The following is a 26,130-nucleotide window of genomic DNA, read 5'->3' on the forward strand; positions in this document are numbered from 1 at the left end:
TATATATATATATATATATATATATATTAAAAAAATGTTTAAACATAAAACAAAACCTCTACCAATGTGTAAGTCATTATTATTCATCATCTTCTCTAAAAAAACATTTAAATAAATGATAATACAATTAATTAATCAATACAAGTTCTTTTTTTATTGTGTGTAATTTAATTTAGAAATTACGAAAATGGAGTAAGTTTAAAAAAAAATCACTCAAAATAAGTCGAAGTAGTCATGACAAAATTGGACAACTTTAGTGTATAGCTTGAAATTGTTAGAGATTCACATAATTTTAATTACAGTTAATAACCTATGTAAAACAAAGTTGTGCTATGATACAACTTTAATGGGGTGATGATTGTATTCAAGTTGTCATATAATTACACAATTTTTTTTATTATTATGGATTTTGTTGAAGTCGTGTGATATTAGCATTGTAGAAAAACTTGTGATGATTTTAACATTGTAGAAAAACTTAAAACTTTGTTTATTTTACGTAATAACAAGATTAAATATTTTTAATGGTTGCTTAATTAATTTCAGTAAAATAGTGAAGGAAAAAAATAAATAGGAAATAAAAGTAATACAAATTATATTTTAATATGATAAGAAACTTATAAAAATTAAAAAATACATTTTTTTCCTTCTATCTCCTATTTATTTTTTCTTCAAGTTAATTAATTTAATTAAAAAACTTTTTTTTTTCAATTCAAATATATAAAAGTCGTGCAAAACTCTAACAATTTCAGCCTTGACAAAAATCGTATCTAATTGACATTACTTTACTTTATGTTTGAATGAATTATCTTTAAGTAAAATTTATGAAACCAATCTAAATGAAACTAATCTAAATTATATCACGACTACTTTATCATGAAATTGTTCCCATAAACTTATTATAAATGATTTTTTTTATAAACTTTGCACCACTTTAATAATTTTCAATTCAAATCGAAGTATAACTGTAAAACAAACCATTCAGTATCATTCTTTGTCGTAAAAAAAAATACACAGTTTAATTTTAGAGTTAAGAATACATTCATTAGAATTATTTAAGTTAGTTCATTTATTATTCTTTTATTGTAAGAGAAAAAAAAATCTTAAATAAAAAAGTCAAACTAACCAATACTATCATATTACATATTATTTTATTTAATATATTTACACTCCATTGATTAATTAAAAACAAACACACAATTTCTTTTCATATTTTCATTTGAAAGTCACTTTCTTTTCATCTCTACTCTTTAATCTATTCATATGCTTTAAATATTCAGGTCAACACTACAGTTGCATTGACTTTGCCATTCATATAAAACACTAAAAGTAAAATATATTATATAATATTTATTTGAATGGAAACGTTTTACAAAATTCTTTATTAAAAACATATATTAAACAGACTAGAAATTTATATAAAAGAATAAACATTTACAAAAAAAAAAAAGACACTGCTTTGAGTTTGTGACAGCGACTGAACTCCTTCCGCGGTTTTACTTTACCAGCTGAATGTCACTCATTCAATATTGAATACGCGTTGCAGAGATAAAATAAAATAAAGTTATTTTCTTTTATCTTCCACCACCTTCTTTTCTTCTTTTCTCAATCTGGGTGTTGGTTAACTTTCTCTCATTTTTCAACCTCTTTTTTCATTTTCATAAAAATGAGACCTTTTGTTTTTAGATATTGTTGGTTTCTCCTTTCTAAATAGTTTTCTGCTGACAAGGCCTGTTGTTTTGGATCTTTGATTTGATTTGTTTCTATTTTTAAGGACTACTCTAACTTCTGGGTTTGTTGTTGAGTGCCTCTTTGCATGTGGGGTTTTATTCTCTGCCTCCCAAACAAAGGCAAGTGTTGATTTTTTTCTCTTTTTTTAATGATCCATGTCCCTGATTTTGGGGATTGGAGTGTGTATTGGGAAAGTCGCCTCTGGGGTGTGCCAAAGTCTAGCCTTTTTCCCTCCTTGTTAAACTGTAGGGGTTATAGCTTTCTTGCATGTTCTTGTGCAACTGATTCATAGTTCATGCCAGTTAAGGGTCTTTTTCTTTTAGTTGGTTGGTCTGCTTCCACATGCGTTACTGTGTAATGCAGAATGACATGCTAGATAGATTCACATCTTTTTGAAGAAAACAAGGAAAAATGGGATCTGGCAACGAGGTTCACTCAATTGAGGAGTTCAATTTGGAATCAAAGTGGCTTGTAGATCCCAAACAACTATTTGTTGGTCCAAAAATTGGAGAGGGTGCTCATGCCAAAGTATATGAAGGAAAGTAAGTCAAACCTGTTTCATCGTGTGTTTTTGGATTCTATTTTTGGTATCAGTTTTTGTTTTTGAGTCTTTTTATACTAAAATTTCTAATTCAGTTTTGGTTTTTTTGAATATTTAGTGCAAATTTTGTTTTTGACTTATAAGTCAGCATTGATCTGCTTCTCCTTTCATCTATATTTTGCATCCAATTTCACACTCTGTTTGTATATAATCTGTTTGGATGAATAAACATTCTGTGTGCATTAGATAAAGTTATATACTTGTTGAATTTCTAATTTTCTGATTGCAGATATAAAAATCACAACGTTGCTGTTAAGATCATCAACAAGGGAGAAACCCCAGAAGAGATTTCAAGGAGACAGGCTCGGTTTGCCAGAGAGGTTGCCATGCTGTCGAGAGTTCAACACAAAAATCTGGTTAAGGTTGTATATTAATTTTTAACAAGGTATAGTTAGATATATATACATAGTTAGATATATATACATATTCATATTACATATATATTTTTTAATCAGAATTGGCAATAGGCTGAGGTTAACTAGTACTTAGATCACGTTGATAGTGATGAACTTGAAAAAGTTGTGTCTCATTGAAGGTCCTATTTTTGGTTTGATTCCAGTTTATTGGGGCTTGCAAAGAACCAGTTATGGTTATAGTGACTGAACTTCTATCAGGTGGAACATTGCGCAAATATCTCTTGAATATGAGGCCAAAGTGCTTGGATATGCCGGTGGCTGTTGGATTTGCTCTTGACATTGCCCGAGCAATGGAGTGTTTACACTCCCATGGGATCATTCATCGTGATCTTAAACCTGGTATGTCTGTGTAAATGTTGAACTCAGTGGTTTTTGTTGAGTTTTAGCTGGTATAAGGAAAAGATTGTAAGTTACATTTGGTGGAATTTTACATCCAGTTTCCTTTATACATGCTTCATTATTAGACCTTTCAAGCAATTTTAAAAATGATGTTAGGTAGAATTGGTCTTGATCGAACTAATTTTGATATGTTGAATGTAAGGAAGTTATGTATCCATATTAGTCTCAACCATAGATTTATATTGGAAGGTGTGTTTTTCTTTGGAAATGCTATTGTTGATTTTTCAGTGCCGCAATCCTTGTCCTAATATATAAGAAACAAATCTGAAAATTAAGGTCTATATACAATCTTCTCTATATATCAAAGAACAACATAGTGTTGATGACTTGCTTCTTTCCTTTGCAGATAACTTGATCTTGACAGCTGATCATAAGACAGTTAAACTTGCTGATTTTGGTCTAGCCAGAGAAGAATCCTTAACAGAGATGATGACTGCTGAAACAGGAACATATCGTTGGATGGCTCCTGAAGTGCGTCTGAACTACTTTAAACTATGAACATCTATACATCTTCCAGTTTTTTGTGAGGTAATTTATCATTACTTTCTGTTTGGTGGCAGCTTTACAGCACTGTTACTCTAAGACAAGGTGAGAAGAAGCATTACAACAACAAGGTGGATGCCTACAGCTTTGCAATTGTGTTGTGGGAACTCATCCATAATAAGCTGCCCTTTGAAGGCATGTCTAATCTACAGGCTGCATATGCAGCTGCTTTTAAGGTAGATATATAGTTACTTGATAATAATACTTCTGATTAAGGCCATTATCACACTTGAACATTTTATGATCCCTGAAAGTGTGAAAATTTTCATTCAAATGTAATCAATGTGCAAATATGCATTTCTCCAACCATCAGCCATATTAAAGAAGACCATTTCATCATTTTTGTTTCTTGGCATTTCAGATATGAGAAACTGCACTTTTTTAGTTGTGTCATTAGGCTAATATAATACATTTATCTGGTATACTGGTATGATTATGAAATTATGAGTGTGACTACATGACTTAATTATTCAACTATTTTAGAATACAAGGCCAAGTGCTGAAGACCTTCCTGAGGATTTGGCTCTGATTGTAACTTCATGTTGGAAGGAAGATCCAAGTGATAGACCAAATTTCAGTGAGATCATACAGATGCTCCTTCGATATCTCTCCACCATTTCACCACCAGAGCCTGTTCTTCATCTGCGGATGACTTCATCTGATAATGTGGTGTTGCCACCAGAATCTCCTGGTACAAGTGCATTAATGCTTGGAAGAGATGATTCTGGAGAAACCTCAACAGACAAAGCTGAAGACAGGCCTAAAGGGTTTTTCTTCTGCTTCAACCAGTGTTACTGAGTCCTCAAAATACATCAGTTTGTCTTTGGGGCTGTCCCAGATCATAGTTAGGAAAACTAAAATAAAACCACATTCACAAATTGTAAGCTAGAATCTTAATAAGAAAATGTCAACTGGTATTATCAGATACTGATGAGTTCAGTAGCAAAAGAAAGCACCTTTGCTCTCAACAAGAGTTGTTGGCAAAGCTCTCTTGAACAATCATGTTAAACTTTCTTCTGACTGATTTCCAGAAACTTGTGGGGTAAAGGTTGCTGAGATGTAATGAAATGTCATTGTAAAGTAAGGCTCATCCAAAGGCCCTTATCTCTATCTTGTTCATGTATGTGACATGGATATAGCCAGAAGTGAGGAGATGGAAATTTTCTGCATTGTCTTTCATCTGTTGCATTCATGGAACCACTTATAGTTGCCAAGTTCTAACGCTTCTTTCTGTTTCCAAAATTGATGCATGTATTTTGCAATGAATGTAGTATCAGTATCATAGCAACCACAACTGTGTTTTCTTTCCCACCTTATCAGAACAAAGTTATCTAATATTTTTTTCAGGCTTTAATGTATCGTAAGTATTTAATAAAAAATACTGAAAAGAAAGATTTAAAAGTAATGAATAATAAGTGTTTCCTATAAAATTCTGGAATGAAATATTTACTCACGAATATTTCATATAAAGAAGTTAAGACGCCATTTTTAATTTAAAATGTTAAAATAGTAAATGATAGGATGGACAAAATTGAATGTATTATTAAAAACTAAACAAAGAATTAGTTTCTCTTGAACTAAAAATTAATTTAGACAAATTAAACTAATGTTTTTTTTTATTATGCATCGTATTAAATTACATTAAATTTTTTTTTTTTACTTTAACACAAAACACAACTTTAAGACAAGTCAGAACAGATCAAACTAAAGGTTAACTAAGGTTAGGTTGGACCAAATGTCGAGACATATCAAAAGATAAGATAATCCATGTTGTGATGATTAATTGAAGTATAACTTTAAAGATTTATTTTTTTAGGTTTAATGATTTGGTAGGTCCTAATCGCAAGTGTTCATCGCACCACCAACATCTGCATCCTCTTTAGCATAGAAGAACGATGAGCCTGGAACGTGAGTCGCGTCTTCTCCTCCATGTTCGTGTGACGGCATAAAACAAGCAGCCTCAATCTGCAAGTGCAAAACCCTAATTTTGCACAGAACAAGCTGCCAACACCCACTGTCAGCGTCGTCGTCAACGCTAACCGCCAACGAACTCCAACCAAGAGCATCAACTTTCTCTTTTACCATTGATGAACGAACCTTAAAACTCTTGAACAAAACTCGTAATCCCTAAACAATTTAATTTAATTAACATCTTTCTATTTTTTAATTCTAAAAAATCAAAAATCCATGTGAGACTAAGTTAACCCTTATCACGTCATTTAAAACATTACAATCAACATGTCACCACTGTCTTTATCTAATTTAACGATAAATTCTATTTATTTCAATTTTTTAAAATTAAGGATTCAATTGAAAAAATCACTAAATAAGAATCCTATTTAAAATTCTACTCCAAAATTAAACCTGCCAAATCATTAAACCAATTTTTTAATGCTAAACTATAAAATGTTACAATTTAGTTTTTAATCTAAACATTTCAACATTTTTGGTATAATATAATGAATTCAAAATTTTGTCCATCCTAATAAATGAATCATAAATATTCCATATAAAATATTGAAAATACATTAGCATTTCATATAAAGAAGTCAAAGCACCAATTTTAACTCAAGATGATAAATATGTAGGTTTTATATAGTGCCTTTACCTTATATGGTATCAGTTTTAGTTAATATGGGATTAAATTTACACGTGTAATCCTAATAATACTGATATCATAATTTTCTATTATAATACTTAATCACACTTTTACTTTATGTGAAAAAGGCATATTTACAATAATTAACTTCGTAATTTTTTTATAACAAAACTATAATTTCTTCAATTTGAAGTTGCACTGCATGACATGGATCCTACTCTTTTGCATTCATTCAGAACTGATCTATAACATCTCCAACGTCATTTAATCATGCCATCATTAATATTATTAAATAATAACAACTAACCTTAAATCTCATTACAGTATAAAAAATAATCTAAAATTACATTGACTTGGAAAACAAGACAGTCATTGAGGGTAGTAACGTAATTTACTATAATGCTCTGTTTCGCTCGCATTTCAGAGTGAAAAGACCATAAATTCCGAAGCCAAGGTTTGGACCCCTCAGTCAACAGTAGGTCCCACTCTTCTTCCAGGTTCGAGCTTCCGAAGTACACAATCCAATATAAAAATATTAATTAATTTAATTCAAATTATGTAATGATTAAGCAGGCTCTGCATATTAATGCATTAATGAAATTTTATGAATACTTTTATATTAAATTTTGTTTTAAATATATATATATATATATATATATATATATATATATATATATATATAATTCAAAGGATGTTTTTCTCTAGCAATTACACTTACTACGTTGTCCACTCGTTCAAGTAAACTACTTCTACACCTTATATAATCGCAACTGACCCCTATTAAACGCGTTTTTATCTTCATCGTTCTCTTCTCTACCATGGCTAGGTGAGCTGAATGTGTAGCATTAGAAGATTGCGATGCAAGTTTCATATTTTACGAGCAAAGTTTTCAGCTTTGGTTTTTTCTTCACACCCCAGTTTAACATTTCGGTTGTGTCTTCTTCTTATGAATGATCTGGATTGTGGGTCGGAGTCCCTCTGTTGAGTTGATAAGGAAAAAACGTTCTTTTGGTTTTTGGGTGCTCTTGTTTCGGAAACTTGTTTCGGAAACTTGTGTCAGAGAAACATCCCCTGGCTCGGTTCTTGTAGGTGCCTATTTTAGTAAAATAATCGGTCGAGTAAGGTGGTGTATTTTGTTGGGTATCACATGGTTAGTTGAGTTGAGGTTTGGCTTTTGTGGTTGATGACTTCATGGGGATGGTGTTGGTGCATTACATATTGACATGTTTGATTTTTGTTTTTTAGTTCCATTTATGGGAAGATTGTTAGCAGGTACGGCGTAACATTCTCATTTGGAGTTCTGTGTCTGCTGCTTAAGTTGGAAACACTTGCAGCTTCTTTCTACTCTGCACTGTGGGAAAAAAACACTTCTGGAGTGCCAAAAGCTGATTTTTTTTTTCTTTTTGGGTGGTTCGAATGCAATCATTAGTCATATAGATGCGAACATGTGAAGTGGTAGGATATTTACATTATGGTACATGCACCTGTACGATGGTTGAGATGAGTAGGTTTGATCTTTAGATACTTAGGAAATGATACATTCGGAGATCTTACTCCCTTAAATAAATCTCAACTCAGAAGGATATTTGTTCTCTTTTCTGAAACTGATATAGTTCTACCTTCATCAGAAACGTTCATTTGGTTAAAAAAGATTATATAGACGACATATTTTTTGTGAGAAAGTTGAGGGAATGCTTATTTATCTATAGAATTTCATAGGCTGGGGAATGAATTGCTGCTATCACTTAGCTTCTATTTTTGGGTTTGTCCGGCCGAAGGAATAAGAAAAACATGAATTGAAAGAAAAGAAAATGAAGAGAAGTGGTGGAAGAGAAAGTTTGTTCTATTTTCAGCGTATACCTGAAATGATGTGTTCCCAAAAATTCCTTGGTTCTTTCTGCATGTTTTTCTTCATTTGTCCCTGTCTTTGTTTGTCTTCTATCATTGACATTGTTGATGTTACGAAACATTCTCAATATCATTGTAAGAGACTGGAATTTTAACTCGAGTCATCTTGTAAATAGTTGTTTCAAAAGCTTATTCGGTTGAGTCGTTCTTGTGAACTGCTGATAGCTTCAGTTTATTTTCTCATAACTATAGCACACACATAAATATAAATATAGCATGAAGTTCTTCAGGTAAACAATGTGCGATTTTGAAGTGGTGACTTTGTTTTGCAGGAGCTAGCTTAATGACATTGGAGGATTTGCAGGGAAAGTGAAAAATACTACTCTGTCAACTGCTGATCAAATGAAGAACTGTGAAACATATCGTGAATGTCCCAAATGTCATTATCATACTAATAACAGTGATGTACGTCATAATCCAAAATCTACTTAATCTCAGATCATGTAATGGTCTTTAAATTCACACATACACTAAATTAGAAAAAAAATGCTATAAGCCTATAAAGCCTACACCTTTTCTTTTAGTCTAATAAATCAATTCAAGTCCGTTAAGTTTGCAGACTTCACCTGTGTACCAGGATTGAATTCTTGAAACAAGTCAGGTTTCATGATTCTTTATACATCAGTTGGTGAGTAAAGTGCCAACACTACCAATAAACTAACAAAACTCAATCGTTAATGAAAAAATCTCTCATCAATGATTGATATTTCAAGACATTCATGATTTGTTATGTATATATAATATTGAGAATTGATCTTGTTATCCTTGATTTGTATTGTTTACCTTAACTTTAAAAGCGAGTTGTTGAATTTAAGAATTACCTTATTGTATAATTTTCATTACGAATATTTATTTGCCTGTGCAGGTTTCTGATGAGTGGTCTGGTTTTCCTGTTGGTGTAAAGTTTGATCCTTCTGATGTTGAGCTTTTAAAGCATTTGGAAGCAAAGTGTTGTGTTGGAAAGAGAGAGCAACACATGTTTATTCATAAGTTCATCCCAACTTTAGAAGGGGAACAAGGGATTTGCTACACTCATCCAGAAAATCTCCCAGGTAACAGTTTTCTGACCTTTTAAAATGCTTTTAACATTTACCATTTGTTCCTTTGTTGAATAGGTTGTTAAGTGTTATGCAGATAAAGTTGATGTAAAATCAGTGTGCATTCTGCACCTTATCAGGAAGTATTGCTTATTGATACCTGACTAAGACAAAAGACAAGTAACAAACAAAGTTGATTCTAGTACTCTCAATCATTGAGTATAAGTCTAATTAAACCTCTATCAAAATATAACAAGCATTGTTGTCGTTATGGATCCTATTGAATTCCTTTTAAACTACAAGTAACAAAGTTATAGAAAAATTGAATTGATATCTATATCTAGATACCAAAGAAAAAGAAAAGATATCACAGATTATGTTTCCCTTGAGCACATTCTCTAAATATTGTATTCCTGTTTTGTTTCAGGTGCTAGGAAAGATGGGAATAGTGTCCATTTCTTTCACAAAACAGTTAATGCATATGCTACTGGGCGAAGGAAGCGTAGGAAGATTCATCATCAAGATGGTTTGAGTGAGGAGCATGTTCGCTGGCACAAGACTGGTAGGACCAAATCTGTGATAGAAGATGGAGTTCATAAGGGCTTTAAGAAGATCATGGTCCTTTATGTAAGACCTAAGGAAGGGTCCAAGCCATATAAAACCAATTGGGTGATGCATCAGTACCATCTGGGGAGTGAAGAAGAGGAGAAGAATGGTGAATATGTGGTTTCAAAAATATTTTATCAACAACAGAAGCACTCTGAGAAGAATGAGGAGAATACAGTAGTTGAAGATTCTAACATCGCAGCACAAACAGGTCCAAGTACCCCAAAACCAAATCCCCCTACTCGACCTTGCACAGGCAAATGTGATGACAATTTTGATGAAAATGAGCTTCTGTCATTCATCCAGGTGTGTTCTTATTTTTGGTGCATCTATAGCTGTTTATGATTATGGTCTTAACTTTGATGCTAATAAGTTTGCATGCAATATAAGTGAGAAAAATGACCATCTTTGGATAAACTTGTCATCAAACATATATAGAAGAAAATGAAAGCAAAAGGAATCAAACTTCTTCTAAAAGTTAATTTATCCGGCTATCAAATGCTAAATTCGACAATAACAAGCAATTAAAGTGTCCATTTACATGTCAGCTTCTACTTATGCACATTTGATGGACACATCTTGAAAAGCTAGTAAACTTATGTGAATTTTTTCTCAAGAGAAAAGAGGCATTCTGTTAGGAATTCAAGGTGAGTTGAAGTTCTACATTGGGTAAAAATAAGTAAGATGACTAGTATATAAGTAGAAGAATTCATAAATTTATTGTTTTAAGGTTTTGGATTGGAATTAGTGTTCTGGTCTCTTATGTGGACTACTCATTGGAGCTGAATCTCCTCCTGTTGGAAAAATCTCATACATTTTTCACTAATTGTTTAAATAATACTATGCTCTTTGCTTCAATTTTGTAATGTGTGGACCTTGATTTAGGATGCCAAGCCTATACCTGGAGAACTACTTGCCCCACCATCTGATGTTCTGGATGAGGATATTAAGGTTGACCCTGCATGGTTGGCTGGTGAATCACATGCTGATTGTGACTTTCATGGCTTGGAGGAAATCTTTTCAATGTCAGATTCATCTGCACTTTTTAATCATTCTGGATTGGCCTCCACTTTGGATAACACTGCAAACAACATGGTTGCACCTGGAAACAATGATGATTATGCATCTTCTGGAGTTTCTGTGCTAGACACCCTGGAGTTAGATACTCCTTCAGATTTTGATCTTTGTGTAAGTATCAGCTCATCTTTTAGAATTCTCCAATATTATTGGAAATCTTACTTTAACTAGAAATAAGATTTAGAGTACATAAGATAGTACAAACTTCACATTTTAAGTCGGTTTTGTAGAGTTGAGTCAGACTTAAAGTCTTATTAACAAATATGTTGTTAACATCCTCTCACTGCTCTTTGATTCTGATTTGCATGCAGAATTTGCAATTTGGCTCTCAAGACAGCACCCTTCACTGGATGGACAAGCTATAAGGTGTAGCTTTGAAGCAACTCTTAGGTGGTTCTGATGCTTACTCCCTTAGTGTTCTGGGAAACACTTTCATCTGTTCCATTCATTTTTGCCATTCATTTTTGCCATTCCTATATGCTAAGATATTGTTGTATAAAGCTCAAGTTGTCATGATTTGGTGCTCAAAAGCACAAGCTTTATGGCTGTATCATGTTTCTGCACTGTTGTTGTAACTTGTATATGTTGCCATAAACTGTTATGCTGGAGCTGCAAAGTTGACCAACAAACAAACAATTGAATTATTTGTTTTTCAAGTTCATTGGTTGTATGTGATCATTGTTTTCAATTTGTTATAAATTAGTACTTTATCCAATTGTTTCTACTCCATGCTTTATTCTTCCCTTGATTTTTTCAGCTTAGTTATAGAAAATTGAAAAAATAAAAAAAACTTTGATGTTTCTCTTAATTTTCTTCCCTCAATTCAAATTTTTTCTCTTTTGTCTTTCATATAGGATGAGCAAAAGATCCATTACATCTTATATTCTTCATCAGTCCAACTTACTAAATGTCTATATAGTTATATTGAAATTAAATCCAATAAAAATAGTATAATTTTTATAAATTTAAATCTAAATAATTAGATTGGAATATAAATTCATACTTTTTTTAACAAGAAATAGTTTTTATGTTCATAACTAAGTTCGGTACTAATTTTAGAACTGGTATTTTTTTAAATCTAAAATTAAATATTAAAAATATTATACATCACATATGTAAACAAATAGCAGACTTCAAATAACATTCAACATAACAAACACGTAATATGATATTGGAAAAATATGTAAAAAATAATTATATTTAATATCAAACATCTTTATTTAAAACTCACAATATATATATACTAAAATAAATGTAATATATATTTCTAAAATATATTAAAAAAAAGAATAATTTGATTACTTTAATATAATTATTTAACTTCATTAAAATTGACATGAACAATTACAATCAAACAAAGTGGTAATTGAACTTGTGAATCAATAAGGTTAACCTTTTATATAACATTATTCATAATGAAGCATTCGATATAAGCTACATTGGTATAATTTAACTTATATTTTGATTCATCTTTAATACTAAATTACTTTAAATTTAAAATTGATTTTTAAAATGAAATAATTTTAGAATCGATCTCAATGATTTATAAACTTTCAATCATTTTCTTAAATATAAATTTTTATTTGAAATCCACCATAATTATTCATATTTTTAATCTATACAATTTCAATATATTATTTTAAATATAAACCTAGATTAAATTTCAACTAAATTATTCAAAAAATAAATGCTCCTCCAAAAAGAATATAAGAGGAGAGAATTCTTAGGGCGCGTTTGGGGGACAAAATCCAAGCCTCCAAAAGTTCAAAACCCTGTTGTTCTTTGGCCTATGCCGATGTCAAACCCAGAAACGCGAAACGCGAATTGTAGCTGATTGGTGATCAGAGAAAAAGCAACAATGTTTGGTGCCAGAAATCTTCAAAGACATTGCTTCAAACACCTTTCTTCTCTGTTTCAAATTCAATCGTATCTTCTTTTCCTTCTATCTCTCTATTTACTATCAAATGCTTAAACCTTTTACTCTCTCACATCAAAGTTCATATCTTTACTTTACTCACCAACAAATCTTATTGCTATTGTTTTTATTCCATTCGTGTTAACTTTACTTATTTTGGTTTTTCTCTAATTTTTTTTATGTATACTGATACAATTTTATTAGCAATCACTCTGTGTTTTGTGTTTGTGTGTTTTAAGGAAAAGGGGTTGATTGTGATTTATTTTTGTTCAGAAATGTTGTGCCTTTATCTCACAGACCTGAGTGCAGCAACATTGTTAAAGTCGAAGAGGCATGCCACAGGGTTGGTTTGTATTGTTATGTTCAGCAGTTGAATCTTTTGAATGGATCGTTCTGGTCTCGAGCCATGTCAACGTCCAAAGGAAGGAGTATGCGCAGCAAGGTGGAGAGGCGAATGCAGAAAGAGTCTGGTAAGACTTTGAGGGAGATTCGGAGAGCGAAAAAGTTGAAGAAGAAACTCATGACTGAGGAGGAGAGGCTCGTTTACAATCTCAAAAGAGTGTGTTCTCCAACTTCCTTTTCATTAACTGTTTTTTATTGGAGTTTAATTTGTGATCCTTGTTTTCAGTTCATCTAATGTTCTGTGCTATAACAATTATCTGAGATTTGTGTTGAAATTAATTATATGGTTTCTGAATGTAGATGTCTTCCTCAATCTTTTATTCTAACTCTGAAGGTCTTAGAATGTTCAAAAAAAATTGAAAAAAAAAAGACAGACGAAATTATGCATGCACATTGCTTCTAAGTGAAAGTGGCATAGAGGATTGGCTTATAACGTGAGATACCCGAATTTTGGTTTCCAAGTAAAATGGGGCAATCTCAACAGTTTTCATGATTACAGCTTATAACATATTTTTAATAAAAATCAGCTGATTATTTGAATTATTGAAGCCAAGATACCTCAAGGATGTACTTATTGGAGATGAGAGGGAACTTTATGATTGAAAGAGAGGAGAGGGAGGAAGTACTACTTTCTTATTTCTTCAATATAGACCATGAATCTTCCCGGTCAGTCTTAACTTGTTTCGACTTGGTGAATTCTCTGGCTTTGATTGTTTAGTTATTACCACATTGATAATCATGAAATGGAAAATTTCAAATCATGATACCTCATATGTTGTTAACTTAATGTTGTTTTAAGTGTTTGTTATATAAAAACATTTGGTTAAAACTTATTTACCTACCTTCCAACTTTTGTAGGCCAAGAAGAAAGTGGCATTGCTTCTACAAAAGCTCAAGAAGTATGAGCTACCCGATCTGCCTCCTCCTCGTCATGATCCAGAGCTCTTAACACCCGAACAGCTTCAGGCATTTAAAAAAATTGGATTCCGGAATAAGAACTACGTCCCAGTCGGTGTTCGTGGAGTCTTTGGAGGGGTTGTGCAAAATATGCATCTCCATTGGAAGTTCCACGAGACTGTGCAAGTTTGTTGTGACAACTTCCCCAAGGAAAAAATAAAAGAAATGGCTTCAATGCTTGCTAGATTGAGTGGGGGGATTGTTATAAATGTTCATAATGTGAAAACAATCATTATGTTCCGAGGAAGAAATTATCGTCAGCCCAAAAATTTGATACCTATTAACACCCTTACAAAGAGAAAGGTAGGCTTGCAATTATATATTTCTTATTTGCCTATAGTGGATTCCCATCAGCTTGCCTAAGGCTTTACTTCAGAAATGATCAATGATGCATATGGGCCAATATTGTTCATTATCATGCAAAAAAAATTATATTTGCCTGTTTGTTGTAGCTGCTGTGTTGGTAAAATTACTCCTGCTTATGAAAAGAAAAAATCCCTAGAAGAATGTAAGGAAGAAAGTTGAACACAGTTTGTTAATGACTAACCAAATTAAATGCTTTTGTTTTATTGATTAGCTTACATGGCAGCTTTTATGAAAATATAGCTATTATGGTTAGGGTTAGCTGCTCTAACTTGCTTGCTCTTTTTTTTATCTTCTATGTTTTTGAGAAATCATTAATTTTGCCCCTAGCTGTTCACATACTATTAAAAGAAGTTGATATTTGAGGAGGTAATGTCTTTGTTCTTGTCATTGCATACAGGCTCTATTTAAGGCCAGATTTGAGCAAGCTCTTGAATCTCAGAAGCTAAACATAAAGAAAATAGAACAGCAGCTTCGGCGGATGGGAGTAAATCCTGAGGATCCAGCTGCCATGGCTAGCATTCAGAGAGTTGCTTCCACATTCTTCAATGCCATTGACAAGAAAGAAGGAACTCCTTACGTCTTCCGTGAAGGTAAGCAGTCAATAATAGAACCTGCTGCAGGTTTGGAAGAGTCAGAACCTACTGTTGATAGTGATCAGGAAGAACTAGATCGATTCATTTCTGAGATAGAGGATGCAGCAGATAAAGAGTATGAAGCTGAAGAGGCAAAAGAAAAAGAAGAGTTTGGTAGAATTAGATACTGGAACAAAGAAGAATTTGGTGGAAGATACAGAAGATCAGATGCTTCTAGAAACGATGACCATGATGTTGAGGCCAGAAGCTCAAGGGTTTGGCAGAGTACACAACCCAAGCGACATGCCATAGATAGTGATGATGAAGAGAATGCTCATTTTGACAATGATGATGATGATGATGATGATGAGTGGCGTTTCAATAATGTTGACGATGCTAGTGATCTTGACAGCAATTCTAATGGATATGAGGGAAGTAGGGGGAGGTTCAAGGAAAGTAGGAGGAAGAGAGAAAAGCAGAATAATCCTGAAATGGGACAGCACCGAGATAACAGAAGTTCAAATAGACATGCTGGATCTAAATTTAGCAGTAACGTGAGCATGGAAGATTCTGAGTCAGAAGGCATGTTCAGTGATGTTGAAAATGCAATGTGGGAGTCTGAGGACGAAGAGAATAATGACTCGGGACATTTGAGAAAGTTCAATGATAATAACTATGACAGTGGAAGCAGTGATGATGAGTATACACATCAAGCAACGAGAAACAACAAGAGTGGTGTGAAGAAGGATCATAAGGGTAAGGTTGGTGATTCTGCTCAATATCATAATAGTTTTGGTGCACCGAAGAGTTTGAGAGGTAAGCATGGAGTTAACAAAGTTAATTCTGAATCCATAGATGAATTTAGCGGTTCAGAAAACTGGCTGTGGTCTTCAGATGCTGAAGGGGACACTAGGGATGAAGGAGACTACCCTACAAAACAAAATAGTAATGTGATCAAAAGTGATATACCTAAGAGGAGAACACCAAAAGATGCAGATGAGGCTTGGGACAGTGATTAGTCCAGTAATGTGAAAATTATCATCACTGTCACATGTTATCTGCATAAATCCTCAAGTAATTACAAACCCAAAAGTCATGTCATGTATATGTGACTTATTCTTGGTGGTGTTTGAAGCCTCAGCCTTTGACTATCTGAAGAAGAAAATTGTTTTGTGACATTTTTTTATTGAATTAATCAGTTGGAATTGAGAGAGATTGGGGTATGTTTATTTATTGAAAGGTACACATCAGTATAGGTCTTGAGCTGTCTAATGGAAGAAAAAAAGGATGAAAAAATAATTTAACTTAGAATCAATCTCTATATTTTAGTGCTGGACAAGTTAAACGACAAATCATTTTATATAAGTTTTATAACTGAAGCTTGTGAAAAAAAGAAATTATTTCACTTAAATATGTTTCTGGTTTTGTAAGTTTAGAGATAATTTGGTTTTAATCTCTGGAATTTATAATTGATTGTCTAATAATAATCATTATAATTTGAAAAAAAAAAAAAAAACAACTCTGATAGAGCATATTGAATATGATTGTTCTTTGGACATAACTTTTCAACCTAATCCATGTTCCTTATTAAAAGACACTGTTAAATGTACCTGTCACAGCATGCAATGCAGTGATTATCTGCTGCAAATTTTCTACAAAACCATGAAGTCTACCTATGTATTTGGTCTGCTCTACATAAGTTTCCCAGTCAAATATGTTCAATTTAATTCTATTTTTACTATATTGAATCTGCGTGACGTATACTTTTGGTTTTTAAGACTTTTTCAGAAGTTTTTCTCATTTTTTTTTCCTTTTATCAAATTTTCCACTTAAAAATTTTTCCTACATTTTTTTTTTGTTTTTCTTCCTAAAAAAAAATAAAAGTACTGTTTTTGATTTTACAGAAAGTATAAACTTTTATTTTAATCCATGTAAACTATTTTTTATTTATTTGTATTCTCCTTGTAATAATTTTAAATATCTATTTTAATTTCTAATATTTATTTTAAGATAGATAAATAACATTTGTTTACTCATACTTAAAGAGCTTTTCAACAATAGTATGATATGTATAAATGGGTATAATCAGTTCACTTTCTCAGTTGAAAAACATAAAAATTAACTACGATATTAATGATAAGGAGTAGTGATTTTTCTAATAAACCAAAATCAAAAACAAAATTTCAAAGTACACTACAATCAAAATTTCTTACACACAAAAACATCAAAATCCATAGAGAACCACTGTACAATATTTTCTAAGAGTCTTCCATCTTTATGAAATCTTCATTTAATTTTGTGAGTTTTAAAATATCGGGATGAATGATAAACATTTAAGACATTTCAATGAAAGAGAGAAAGTGTTTATGATTTGAAAAGTAAAGAAACACCCAAATTGCATAAAATAGAATTGAGATATATTTTTTAAAGAATGTAATGATCTGCCACAGAAATTTGTTGGAAAAAATGAAAAACCTTGTAGTGTGGAAGAGAGTCTGAAAATGTAGCCTAGAATAGAAGACTTGACTCATTCACCAAACTCAAGATTATGTCACAGTTAAATGCTCATTATATTATACATACAAACATGTTGAGATTGAGACTGAGATAGTGATGGATATAGGAGAGTTGCAATGCTTATGTGTCCACTAATAATCAATTTGGGCGGTGGAAAAAAAAGATACCTAGCTCAAAAGCATCATCCCTTCACATTTTTTTTCAAATTCTTAAATATCTTTTATTCATGTCAAGCACAAATCTTTTCATTACAATACAACTGGATCACCAGTTCAATCAGCTTAACTAAAAACCGGTTAGAACTTGATGAACTTGATACAAGTCAAAAATTGGTTTAATAGTTTTTTGTAATTTAATTTCTTTAGTCATTTATAAGTCAAAATGCAGGCTATGATACCCTTTTTGGTTGCTTTCCTTAAACAGTACAATTTGAAAACTCTGGTATTTTTGAAGGGTCAAACACTCAATGAATTTGACAGTTGAAAAATTCATCACTTAGTGGCCATCTTAATCTCAATACCTTCTCTTAGGTGGTGGGGACTCAGAGGAGTCCCTCCAAGTCTTTGGAAATGAAAAAAATAAAACATCAATTTCCCAGGAAAATTATCTAACAATTGCACAGCTCAGCCAAGTCAATGAAGTCCACTCACTATACAAAAATTCTAAGACTCGTTTACAAAAGAACAAAGGAATAAAACTAGCCACAAGAAAATCTCTGAAAAAGGTTTTGATACCTTATTATTGGATGAGTTTGAGTGCGTATTAAGAGTTGGACAAAAAGAATTGCTACAGCCAATGGTTTGAGCCAACCTCAATAAAATCATCATGGCCAATTCTAAGTGCAGCACATCTTATCTTCCCCTGTTTATTGCTTAATCAATAGTTCACTTGAATTTAGATGCAGAATTAAGGGGTTAAACTTACCACCATATTATCAACAGAAACTAAAAACCCAGTGTAGAATTGGAGTATACATAAATCAATCAAAATTTAACTGTAGAAATAGTTAAAACTTGAGATGAGTCATTTAACAAGAGTGGTTAGAATTATGTGAATATATCCCAGTCTAAGAAATCCAAAATTCCCATCAGAAAAGATTGGGAATGTCTTTCTACTATATTAAACGAATGGGGTTTAGGCATATCCTAAGATAAGCTACAAAAGCTTGCCAGAAGATGTAACACTATTTCCCTTACAACAACCTCCTCACTTGAGAATTTCTATGTCAAATTCTAAGACCCCAACAGGTTTTTCCAAATGCCCCTCCAAAGAAAGGCCTGCATTTGCTTGGCATAAAGGTGCCTTGTATAATGAACACACCAAAGTTGAGTCATTCAACACTGCAACTTTTGGTGTTATACACATTACACAAATATCAGCAGATTTTGTTTTCTCACATATGCTCAGCCACTTTCTCTTCTGCAGTTACCAGGCAACAAGAACTTGTACTTTTCTGCATTATTCAACAGATATGATGGAAGATGAACTGCTGAATAAGAATGGGGAATAGGCCCCATCTTCCCAATAATCTCCTTAAATGTATACTCTTCAGGGAGCATGTCAAACAGGTCAGTCCCTTTGCATATGACATCCTGAATCCTGTCACGGTTCAAGTAATGAGCGAACCTCACCCGATCATTGTGGCTGTAAGCTTTCATCTTGAACACAAATTCACTTATTCTGCGAAAACAGAAGCTACAATGCCAGCCGGCATCTGATAGCAACACATCAGCCTGCCTATAATGCGCATAACATGTCTTGCCAGTTCTGTATCTGTGAATCGATGCTCTCCAACTTTGGTTGTCAAGAAAGAACTCAAAAGAGTACAAGTAGTTCCTCATTTGAAGATGAAGAATAGAAGGGATATCATTACACCACCTCAAGAGGTTAATTGTGTGAGCACTGGGAATCTCATCAACATCAGACATTATCAAGAGATCGTCATCTTCTATTCCTGCTATCCTCAAAAGCCTGTCCAAGGCCACTCTTTGGTACGCCTCTTCAACAAAAGGATTTTCACCTTTCATAAATCTTCCTCCAACCACCCCATATGTCAACCGAGAATCAACAAACCTAAACTTGTCCCTGTTGCTTTCGAAAATCAAAGGTTTGGGAATTCCTGTAAAAGTTGAATTTGATTCCAGGATGACATAATGTGTCACAAATGGATACATTTCTTTCCAGCGAATGGTGAGGATGTCAACTTCATTGCTAAACAAAACTGCGTCAAAGACTCGTCTAGGTGATTCACGAATTCCCCAACCATGAAGCCTGCACAAAGTCTCCATCGACACATTCTCATGATAATAGTGAGGGATTTCATGGAAGGGCTTTGGAGGAGACTCCCAAAGGGGTCTCAGAAAATACGAGATTTTCAACCCATGAAAATACACACAGAAGATTCCCATTGGAACAATCACAAACAGAAACATGCAGGTCTTGAAATCCAACCCTCGCAAAATACAACGAAGCCTTGACATGCCCAATGCAGCACGAGTTCCCTGCTGCGTAGAAAACAAAACCACTCTCATGTTAATTTATTGCTCAAATACCTTGCATGCATCACAGCACAACCAGTATCAAGCAGTAGCAGGCCATGAATTCATCCAATCCATCCCTCACAAGCACATATTAGACAAAGACATCTCATGGCAACAGTTCAAAAACCACAACCTGGTACTATTTCATCTTCTCATGAAAATAGGATCTGGAGAAACCCCAGAAAATGTAATATAAAAAAGACAGAACACACAACAGGACAAAAAAAAAGTTAGGGAAAGCACAGAAATTTCAGTTCCCAAGTTCATGTTTTCCAGAGCAAAGGGAAACCAAATGAAGCAGGGGGCAATAAAATTAGAGGGTTTGAAAAGGGCGAAAGATCCAATTCCAAAAACTCAAACTTGAACTGAATCCATGTTTCAAAAAGAATGCTGGACCAAGAAAAACCCACACTTGAAACTTCAAAAACTGGACAACCAAAGAGAAATTGCATGTTCAATAACTAATCTAAACAGACATAAAGGGTAACACGGTGGAATAAAGTGAATGAAACACTGAAAATTTACCCAAAAAATGAAGCTTTTTGATTCAGAAGGAAAAACAAAAGGCACAGGAGTCCAAATTTCATTAATTTTTAAACATAAAAAATGGGATATATGAAAGGCAGCATGTTTGAAGTTTCCCTTTTAGTATTGACATGAGAAGAGAATCTGAAGTGACGATTTTCATTCCAAAACTGAAAGTGGGATGAAAGAGAGAGAAAATGCAAGTACCTGGCTACAAACATCCCCACATATGTCATCACTCTTCTTGGAATTGTAATAGCCTTCAGACATGGTTAATTAAAAAAGAAAAAGAAGAAGAAGAACAACAAAAAGCAGAATCTGCAGAGTAGAATACAATGTTTGAGGCCTTCGTGGCTGAAGTATGTTGTTTTTGTGTGACTCTGAGTCTCCCCCAGCCTCACAAACACCGTACTGTGTAACGTCAGTTACATTTATAGCACAGCCGTTTTCTTTTTCTTTTTTATTTATTTTATTTCTCTACCCATTTTTTCTTTTATTTATTTTCAATTCATTTTCTTATAACCGATTTCTTTTATTTATTTACTTTTTTGCCTTTTTTAATTAAATTTTTAATTTCTTCTTGACTTTCAATCTTTTCATTTATATCACTCCTCTTTTCCTTTTCAATGTTTATTTTTCTTAATAAAAGTATGTATATTTTTGTCTGTTATTTTTTCAAATTTTAAGATGGTTTGATTATTTTTCAATTACATTTTTAATTTAATTAATTAGCTACAATAATAAAACAAAGAAGATATTAAAACATATAAATATACGTTGAAAATAAGAAAACAGAAAAAAAATCTTAAAATTATATTAAAAATCAAAATAAATGGTTTTCTTAATTTGAGTCTCATCATTTTAGTCTTCAAATCTAATTTTTTAGATATATTTTGTTAACCTGATATATTATTAATTAATATGAACATTTTCATATTAGAGCAAAAGTTTAGATTTTTTTTTTTAAATTTTGTGAGTGAAATTACAAAAAATCAAATTACTGTTTCTTATTTATTTATTTTTTTTATCGTTCCATGAATGGAGGAAGGAAAGGGACTCACTGGGTCCAATATTTTTGACAACTTGTCATTGTTGTTCGATTTATCGTAAAATGTAAAATTATAAATATTTAGTTTTAAAGTATATGTAAAATAATTAAAATAAAAAAAATGATTTGGATTATCGTAGGGTTATTAATTAAACTTTAATATTAACATATGATTTATATTTATATACAATACTATTTTAAGGTCATCACTTGCTTGAAAGTACAAAAATAAAGAAACACTTATTCTAGGTCGTATATTCTTTCCTTATTCTTTTTTATTCTCTTCGTTTCTTTCATTTTTATTCTTTTAGAAAAAACAATGCTTCAATTTTTTTAAAAAAAAAACTTCTATTTAAATTAAAATTACTCAAAAATATAATAATTTAAAAAATGGAGATATTTTTTCCCTTTAACGCAACAAGGATAATGCTAAAAACGACATGTGAGTAATTATATATCTCACACACATTGGTGGTATGCATGATTTTTTTTTTAAAGTAATTTGTTGAGGAAAAAACCAATACAAAAGAGTATATATATATATATATATATATATATATATATATATATATATATATATATATATATATATATTTAATATGAAAAAATATTTTTTTATTTAAAAAGATAAGTCCATCTCATTACCAAATCAAGATTTATCAAAGTTTAAGAAAATGGAATAGTAAAAATATAATTTTGTAAAATTTTATTTTTCATTTTTTTTCCTTTGTGTTTATAGAGTTGAAAATAAAAAATAGTTGATAGAAATGCCTTTCTATAGAGGAAAGAGGCAAACCTAATAAACATTCCCTTGGAAATTTCAACCTTTGGGATAACTTTCCTTTCATGCCCTTTGAACAATTCAAAAGTTCTTCCCATTTAGATGAGTTGAAAAGATGAGAGAAAATGTTTGATCATAAATAATTACAATGGTACAATGAAATTGTGTTTTTCTTCTTTGTCCTTTCCCAATTCCTTTAGTTTTAAAGCCAACTTTTTTACTTTCTCCTTCACCCAACATTCATGCAAATTTGTAACCTTTTTTTCTTTTATGTTCCAAAAGATTTGTTATTTTCTCTTGGAATTGTAACTATTTGTTTATGAAAAAAAAGATAACACTTTCACATACATTAAGATAGATATTTATATTTATTTATTGTTTCTAAAAGTTAACACTTGCACCCTTTTTACCATACTTATGGCCACATTTTCTCTTTGGGTAAAGTTATTGAAAAACTCCAATTGTAAGAACATAAAGAGAAACTTCACACAAAACTACCCCCTTCAAGTTTAACAACATATAAATAGCAATATAAATAAACATTGATTAACTTGCCTCTTCTTAGTAAAATAATATAATAATATATTTGAAAATTGTCTTTCATTTTATATTGACTAAATTATATTTTTAATTCTTGATAGTTAGGATAAACTTACTTTTTGATGTCCCAATTTAAAATATAAAAAAAATCTCCAAATTAAAAGAAAATATTTTATCATTTCAATTTATTGTTTAGGATTAATATATATATATATATATATATATATATATATATAATTACGTTTTTTTTATTAACTAGAGGGTTTAATATTTCTTAAAAGAAGTTGAGGAATCAAAGTCAAATTTACTTGAATTGTTATTTATTGAAAACATAAATAAGTTATTAATATCAAGTTTCTCAAGTTAACAGCTTTGAACACTTACATTTTTTTTATATTTTTTTCAAATTGAGTTTTTATTAACGTTATACAACCTTAGAAACACGCTTCTAAATCTTTTACCTCCAAAAAATATAAAGTTGGATAATGATATTTAGACAACATTTTTTTAACAACATTTAAACATTGATTACGTGTCAATCTGTTATTGGTCAAAAATTACTCCATAATATGTTTATAATTGTTATTATTGATTGTGGAATAATTTTTAACTAATCACAAATTGACACGTAATCAATGTTCAAATGTTGTTAAAAAAATGTTATCTAAATATCATTATCCATTTTTTAATGTTTATTATTTTTCATTTCATGTTTATCAAGGAAAAATTTTGTAACGTTTGGTCATTTATTGCATTCAAGTGTTTGGAAGTTTTATGTGCATATTAATTGAAAGAAGTAATCTTTCTTCTTTTTCAATAATTAGATAGTTATAGTTACTTAAATCAAGTTTGTTTGTTTTTATGATAAAGTAATATTTTTCAGTTGTATTATTAGGAATCTCTTTCATCGAAGATAATTAATTATAAGTTCAGTTGACAGATATATATGTCCAGCCTAGTTTAAAACATTTAAGTTGGTAACGAAGATTTCAACTTTAAAGTTTATTTAATTTACTTCCATTACAAATAAAATCTTTAATCGAGTCTTTTAATTTTTTAAAAAATGTATTAAAGTTACTCTTTTAAGGTTTAATTATATATTTTAATTTTTAAAAAGTATAATATGAAATAAGTATATAGTAATTTTCACTTGCGACTTCCACCAACTTTGATAATATTTGTCCTTTGCGTCATCTAGAATCTCATCTGCGTATGTTATAATAAGGATCATTGAAAAAAAAAATAAACACAGAATAATCATAAAAGAAAGGATAAGCTAATGATAATTTAAGATAATAAAAATCTATAATTTAAAACACATAGAATGCAATAACACTTACAATATTCATACATACGTTATTATAGATTCCAAACCCAATTATATATACTAGACTCAATTTTTAGATTATTTATACATTGAATCAAATATTTGTGAAGTCAGACATTTTGTTAGTAATCGTGAAACAAAATATCAGGAACCACTCAAATTTACCCAGTCTTAATTGTTAATGATAGTGTAAATTCACTTATAGTATTGCTTAAAAAGAACTCCTTTGCTCCAAATCTTGTTATAGGACCCCCCCAACTTTCATCATCCAAATTTCAATCTCTATATAACCATGAGATTAATAGAGGTAAGATAACTTCACATATAAATCTATATTCAATGCATAACACATATGAACTAATGTAACATTCCTCCATTGGAACACCTTATTAATACAATGTATACAATTTTAATCATCTTTCAAAACATACATTCACTTGCATCATCATATTACAAATCATTCATGTATAATATTGTCATCTTTATTTTCACAATATTACACCTTAAATAACTAAAAACATTCCAACACACATTGCCTAATAGACATAAAAAAACACCCCATGCTAGTAGTCAAGTAGAGAGTTTCTTGGAAAAATATCAAGTTAATGCTCAACAGTGGGATATTTTTGCCTAAGAGAGATCATCAATGCTTAGAGGTGAAGCCAATGCCCAACGCCTCAAGTCCCGAAGCTTTCTGAAATTTAAATTTCAAATTGGTGCTCAATGACACTTGAGTAGTGTACAACCCCTAGTTACCCCTAAAGCTCACGGTCAAGTAAGTGTCAGCCTTAATGTGGTGCTCAATGTTCTTAACCACTGGAACTCAATATCAAGTGAGCGCCTGAGAGTCTTAGAGTAGTGTCTGACACTATAGTCATTGGAGCTCACTAGCTTGGCTTTTCAGAATGGCACCTGTTAGCATACTCCTAACTTTGAATGCCATATTGGAGATCCATAAGGAATGACACTTTAACTTGCATATTTGGCTCAAATTGTTAATAAAATAATCAAACTCCATTATGAAAGACCAATTTTATGCTTTAGTTGTTTTCTAAATCTTTACATTTAGAAATATATTTTTTTAAATTCAAGTAATTACTTATAAAAAATTATAAAAATGATTTATTTTTAATTATTTGGTTTAATACCTATTTTGGTCTCTCTTTTTAGAGAGTTTTTTCAAAGTGGTTCTCCCATTTTTAAAAAGTTCACTTAAGTCCTAGCTTTTGCAAAAACTGTGCAAATAGGTCCTTTTTGGTAACGGCGTTAACTTTGTTAATAGCAGAGCTGCTAGGTGGCTAATATTTGATGATGTGACATTGTTATGTGTTTTAAAAAATTAATTAAATGTGACGTGGAATACATAAAAGTTAGGGTTAAAATAAAATTAGGATTTGGGGTAAAATCAAGTCATGATTTTCTGGGCAATTTAGGATTCAACAACCAGCTTCAACACAGATTCTTGGTGAAATCGCGTTCATAGTGCATAAGCCCCCATGAAGTTCGTACTGGAGGGATTGGAATTTATCCTCCATGCCATAAAACAAAGGTAACTATGCTCTTTTCCATTATGGCGGAGGTGTGTGTAGATTTTGATATGTGGTTGGTGATGGAAGAAGAGTAACAGGGATTTAAGGCACCAGAAAATCTTATGGTGTTGTCCAAAAAATCTTGTGGTTTTTCTTGCAACAATACATTTGATCCAACTTGGCTGCAGATTTTGAAT

General features: G+C 31.5%; 4 protein-coding genes across 6 annotated transcripts; 3 read left to right on the forward strand and 1 right to left on the reverse strand.

The window, feature by feature from the left end:
* The first annotated feature begins 1,612 nt into the window (after window positions 1-1,612).
* LOC106774253 (serine/threonine-protein kinase HT1) lies at window positions 1,613-4,866 on the forward strand. Of its 2 annotated transcripts, XM_014661188.2 has the most exons (6): window positions 1,613-2,270; window positions 2,559-2,691; window positions 2,889-3,084; window positions 3,491-3,615; window positions 3,705-3,863; window positions 4,171-4,866. In XM_014661188.2, the coding sequence occupies exons 1-6, from the start codon at window positions 2,140-2,142 to the stop codon at window positions 4,483-4,485; spliced, it is 1,059 nt and encodes a 352-aa protein (XP_014516674.1). In that variant the 5' UTR covers window positions 1,613-2,139; the 3' UTR covers window positions 4,486-4,866. The 2 variants fall into 2 exon arrangements, with proteins under 2 accessions (XP_014516674.1, XP_022636884.1); XM_022781163.1 differs by lacking the exon at window positions 1,613-2,270 and having other exon boundaries at window positions 2,583-2,714.
* Window positions 4,867-7,032: 2,166 nt separating this feature from the next.
* Window positions 7,033-11,530, forward strand: LOC106752454 (SUPPRESSOR OF GAMMA RESPONSE 1). The gene is made up of 6 exons (XM_014634174.2): window positions 7,033-7,112; window positions 8,467-8,599; window positions 9,060-9,246; window positions 9,659-10,143; window positions 10,723-11,025; window positions 11,226-11,530. Exons 2-6 carry the CDS (start codon window positions 8,537-8,539, stop codon window positions 11,277-11,279), a joined length of 1,092 nt encoding a protein of 363 aa, XP_014489660.2. The 5' UTR covers window positions 7,033-7,112; window positions 8,467-8,536; the 3' UTR covers window positions 11,280-11,530.
* Window positions 11,531-12,653: 1,123 nt separating this feature from the next.
* On the forward strand, window positions 12,654-16,466 carry LOC106774339. Its single transcript, XM_014661339.2, has 4 exons — window positions 12,654-12,840; window positions 13,103-13,388; window positions 14,090-14,491; window positions 14,952-16,466. The coding sequence occupies exons 1-4, from the start codon at window positions 12,773-12,775 to the stop codon at window positions 16,143-16,145; spliced, it is 1,950 nt and encodes a 649-aa protein (XP_014516825.1). The 5' UTR covers window positions 12,654-12,772; the 3' UTR covers window positions 16,146-16,466.
* A 2,135-nt stretch (window positions 16,467-18,601) lies between these two features.
* Window positions 18,602-21,202, reverse strand: LOC106770424. Of its 2 annotated transcripts, none has more exons than XM_014656310.2 (2): window positions 20,916-21,202; window positions 18,602-20,144 (listed from the first exon to the last, which is right to left on the reverse strand). In XM_014656310.2, exons 1-2 carry the CDS (start codon window positions 20,976-20,978, stop codon window positions 19,047-19,049), a joined length of 1,161 nt encoding a protein of 386 aa, XP_014511796.1. In that variant the 5' UTR covers window positions 20,979-21,202; the 3' UTR covers window positions 18,602-19,046. The 2 variants fall into 2 exon arrangements, with proteins under 2 accessions (XP_014511796.1, XP_014511745.1); XM_014656259.2 differs by having other exon boundaries at window positions 18,602-20,147; window positions 20,916-21,199.
* Between the last annotated feature and the right edge of the window lie 4,928 nt (window positions 21,203-26,130).

This window comes from Vigna radiata, chromosome 1, assembly GCF_000741045.1.
Source record: "Vigna radiata var. radiata cultivar VC1973A chromosome 1, Vradiata_ver6, whole genome shotgun sequence".
Taxonomy (NCBI): Eukaryota; Viridiplantae; Streptophyta; class Magnoliopsida; order Fabales; family Fabaceae; genus Vigna; species Vigna radiata.

Coding starts and splice junctions, on each gene's coding strand:
- LOC106774253 (XM_014661188.2), top strand. CDS start 2,140: ATGGGATCTGGCAACGAGGTTCACTCAATTGAGGAGTTCAATTTGGAA. Junction 2,271..2,558: donor GCCAAAGTATATGAAGGAAA/GTAAGTCAAACC, acceptor TTCTGATTGCAG/ATATAAAAATCACAACGTTG. Junction 3,864..4,170: donor CATATGCAGCTGCTTTTAAG/GTAGATATATAG, acceptor CAACTATTTTAG/AATACAAGGCCAAGTGCTGA.
- LOC106752454 (XM_014634174.2), top strand. CDS start 8,537: ATGAAGAACTGTGAAACATATCGTGAATGTCCCAAATGTCATTATCAT. Junction 8,600..9,059: donor ATCATACTAATAACAGTGAT/GTACGTCATAAT, acceptor TTGCCTGTGCAG/GTTTCTGATGAGTGGTCTGG. Junction 9,247..9,658: donor TCATCCAGAAAATCTCCCAG/GTAACAGTTTTC, acceptor GTTTTGTTTCAG/GTGCTAGGAAAGATGGGAAT.
- LOC106774339 (XM_014661339.2), top strand. CDS start 12,773: ATGTTTGGTGCCAGAAATCTTCAAAGACATTGCTTCAAACACCTTTCT. Junction 12,841..13,102: donor TCTCTGTTTCAAATTCAATC/GTATCTTCTTTT, acceptor ATTTTTGTTCAG/AAATGTTGTGCCTTTATCTC. Junction 13,389..14,089: donor TCGTTTACAATCTCAAAAGA/GTGTGTTCTCCA, acceptor CAACTTTTGTAG/GCCAAGAAGAAAGTGGCATT.
- LOC106770424 (XM_014656259.2), bottom strand. CDS start 20,978: ATGTCTGAAGGCTATTACAATTCCAAGAAGAGTGATGACATATGTGGG. Junction 20,148..20,915: donor GTGGGGATGTTTGTAGCCAG/GTACTTGCATTT, acceptor TTTTCTACGCAG/CAGGGAACTCGTGCTGCATT.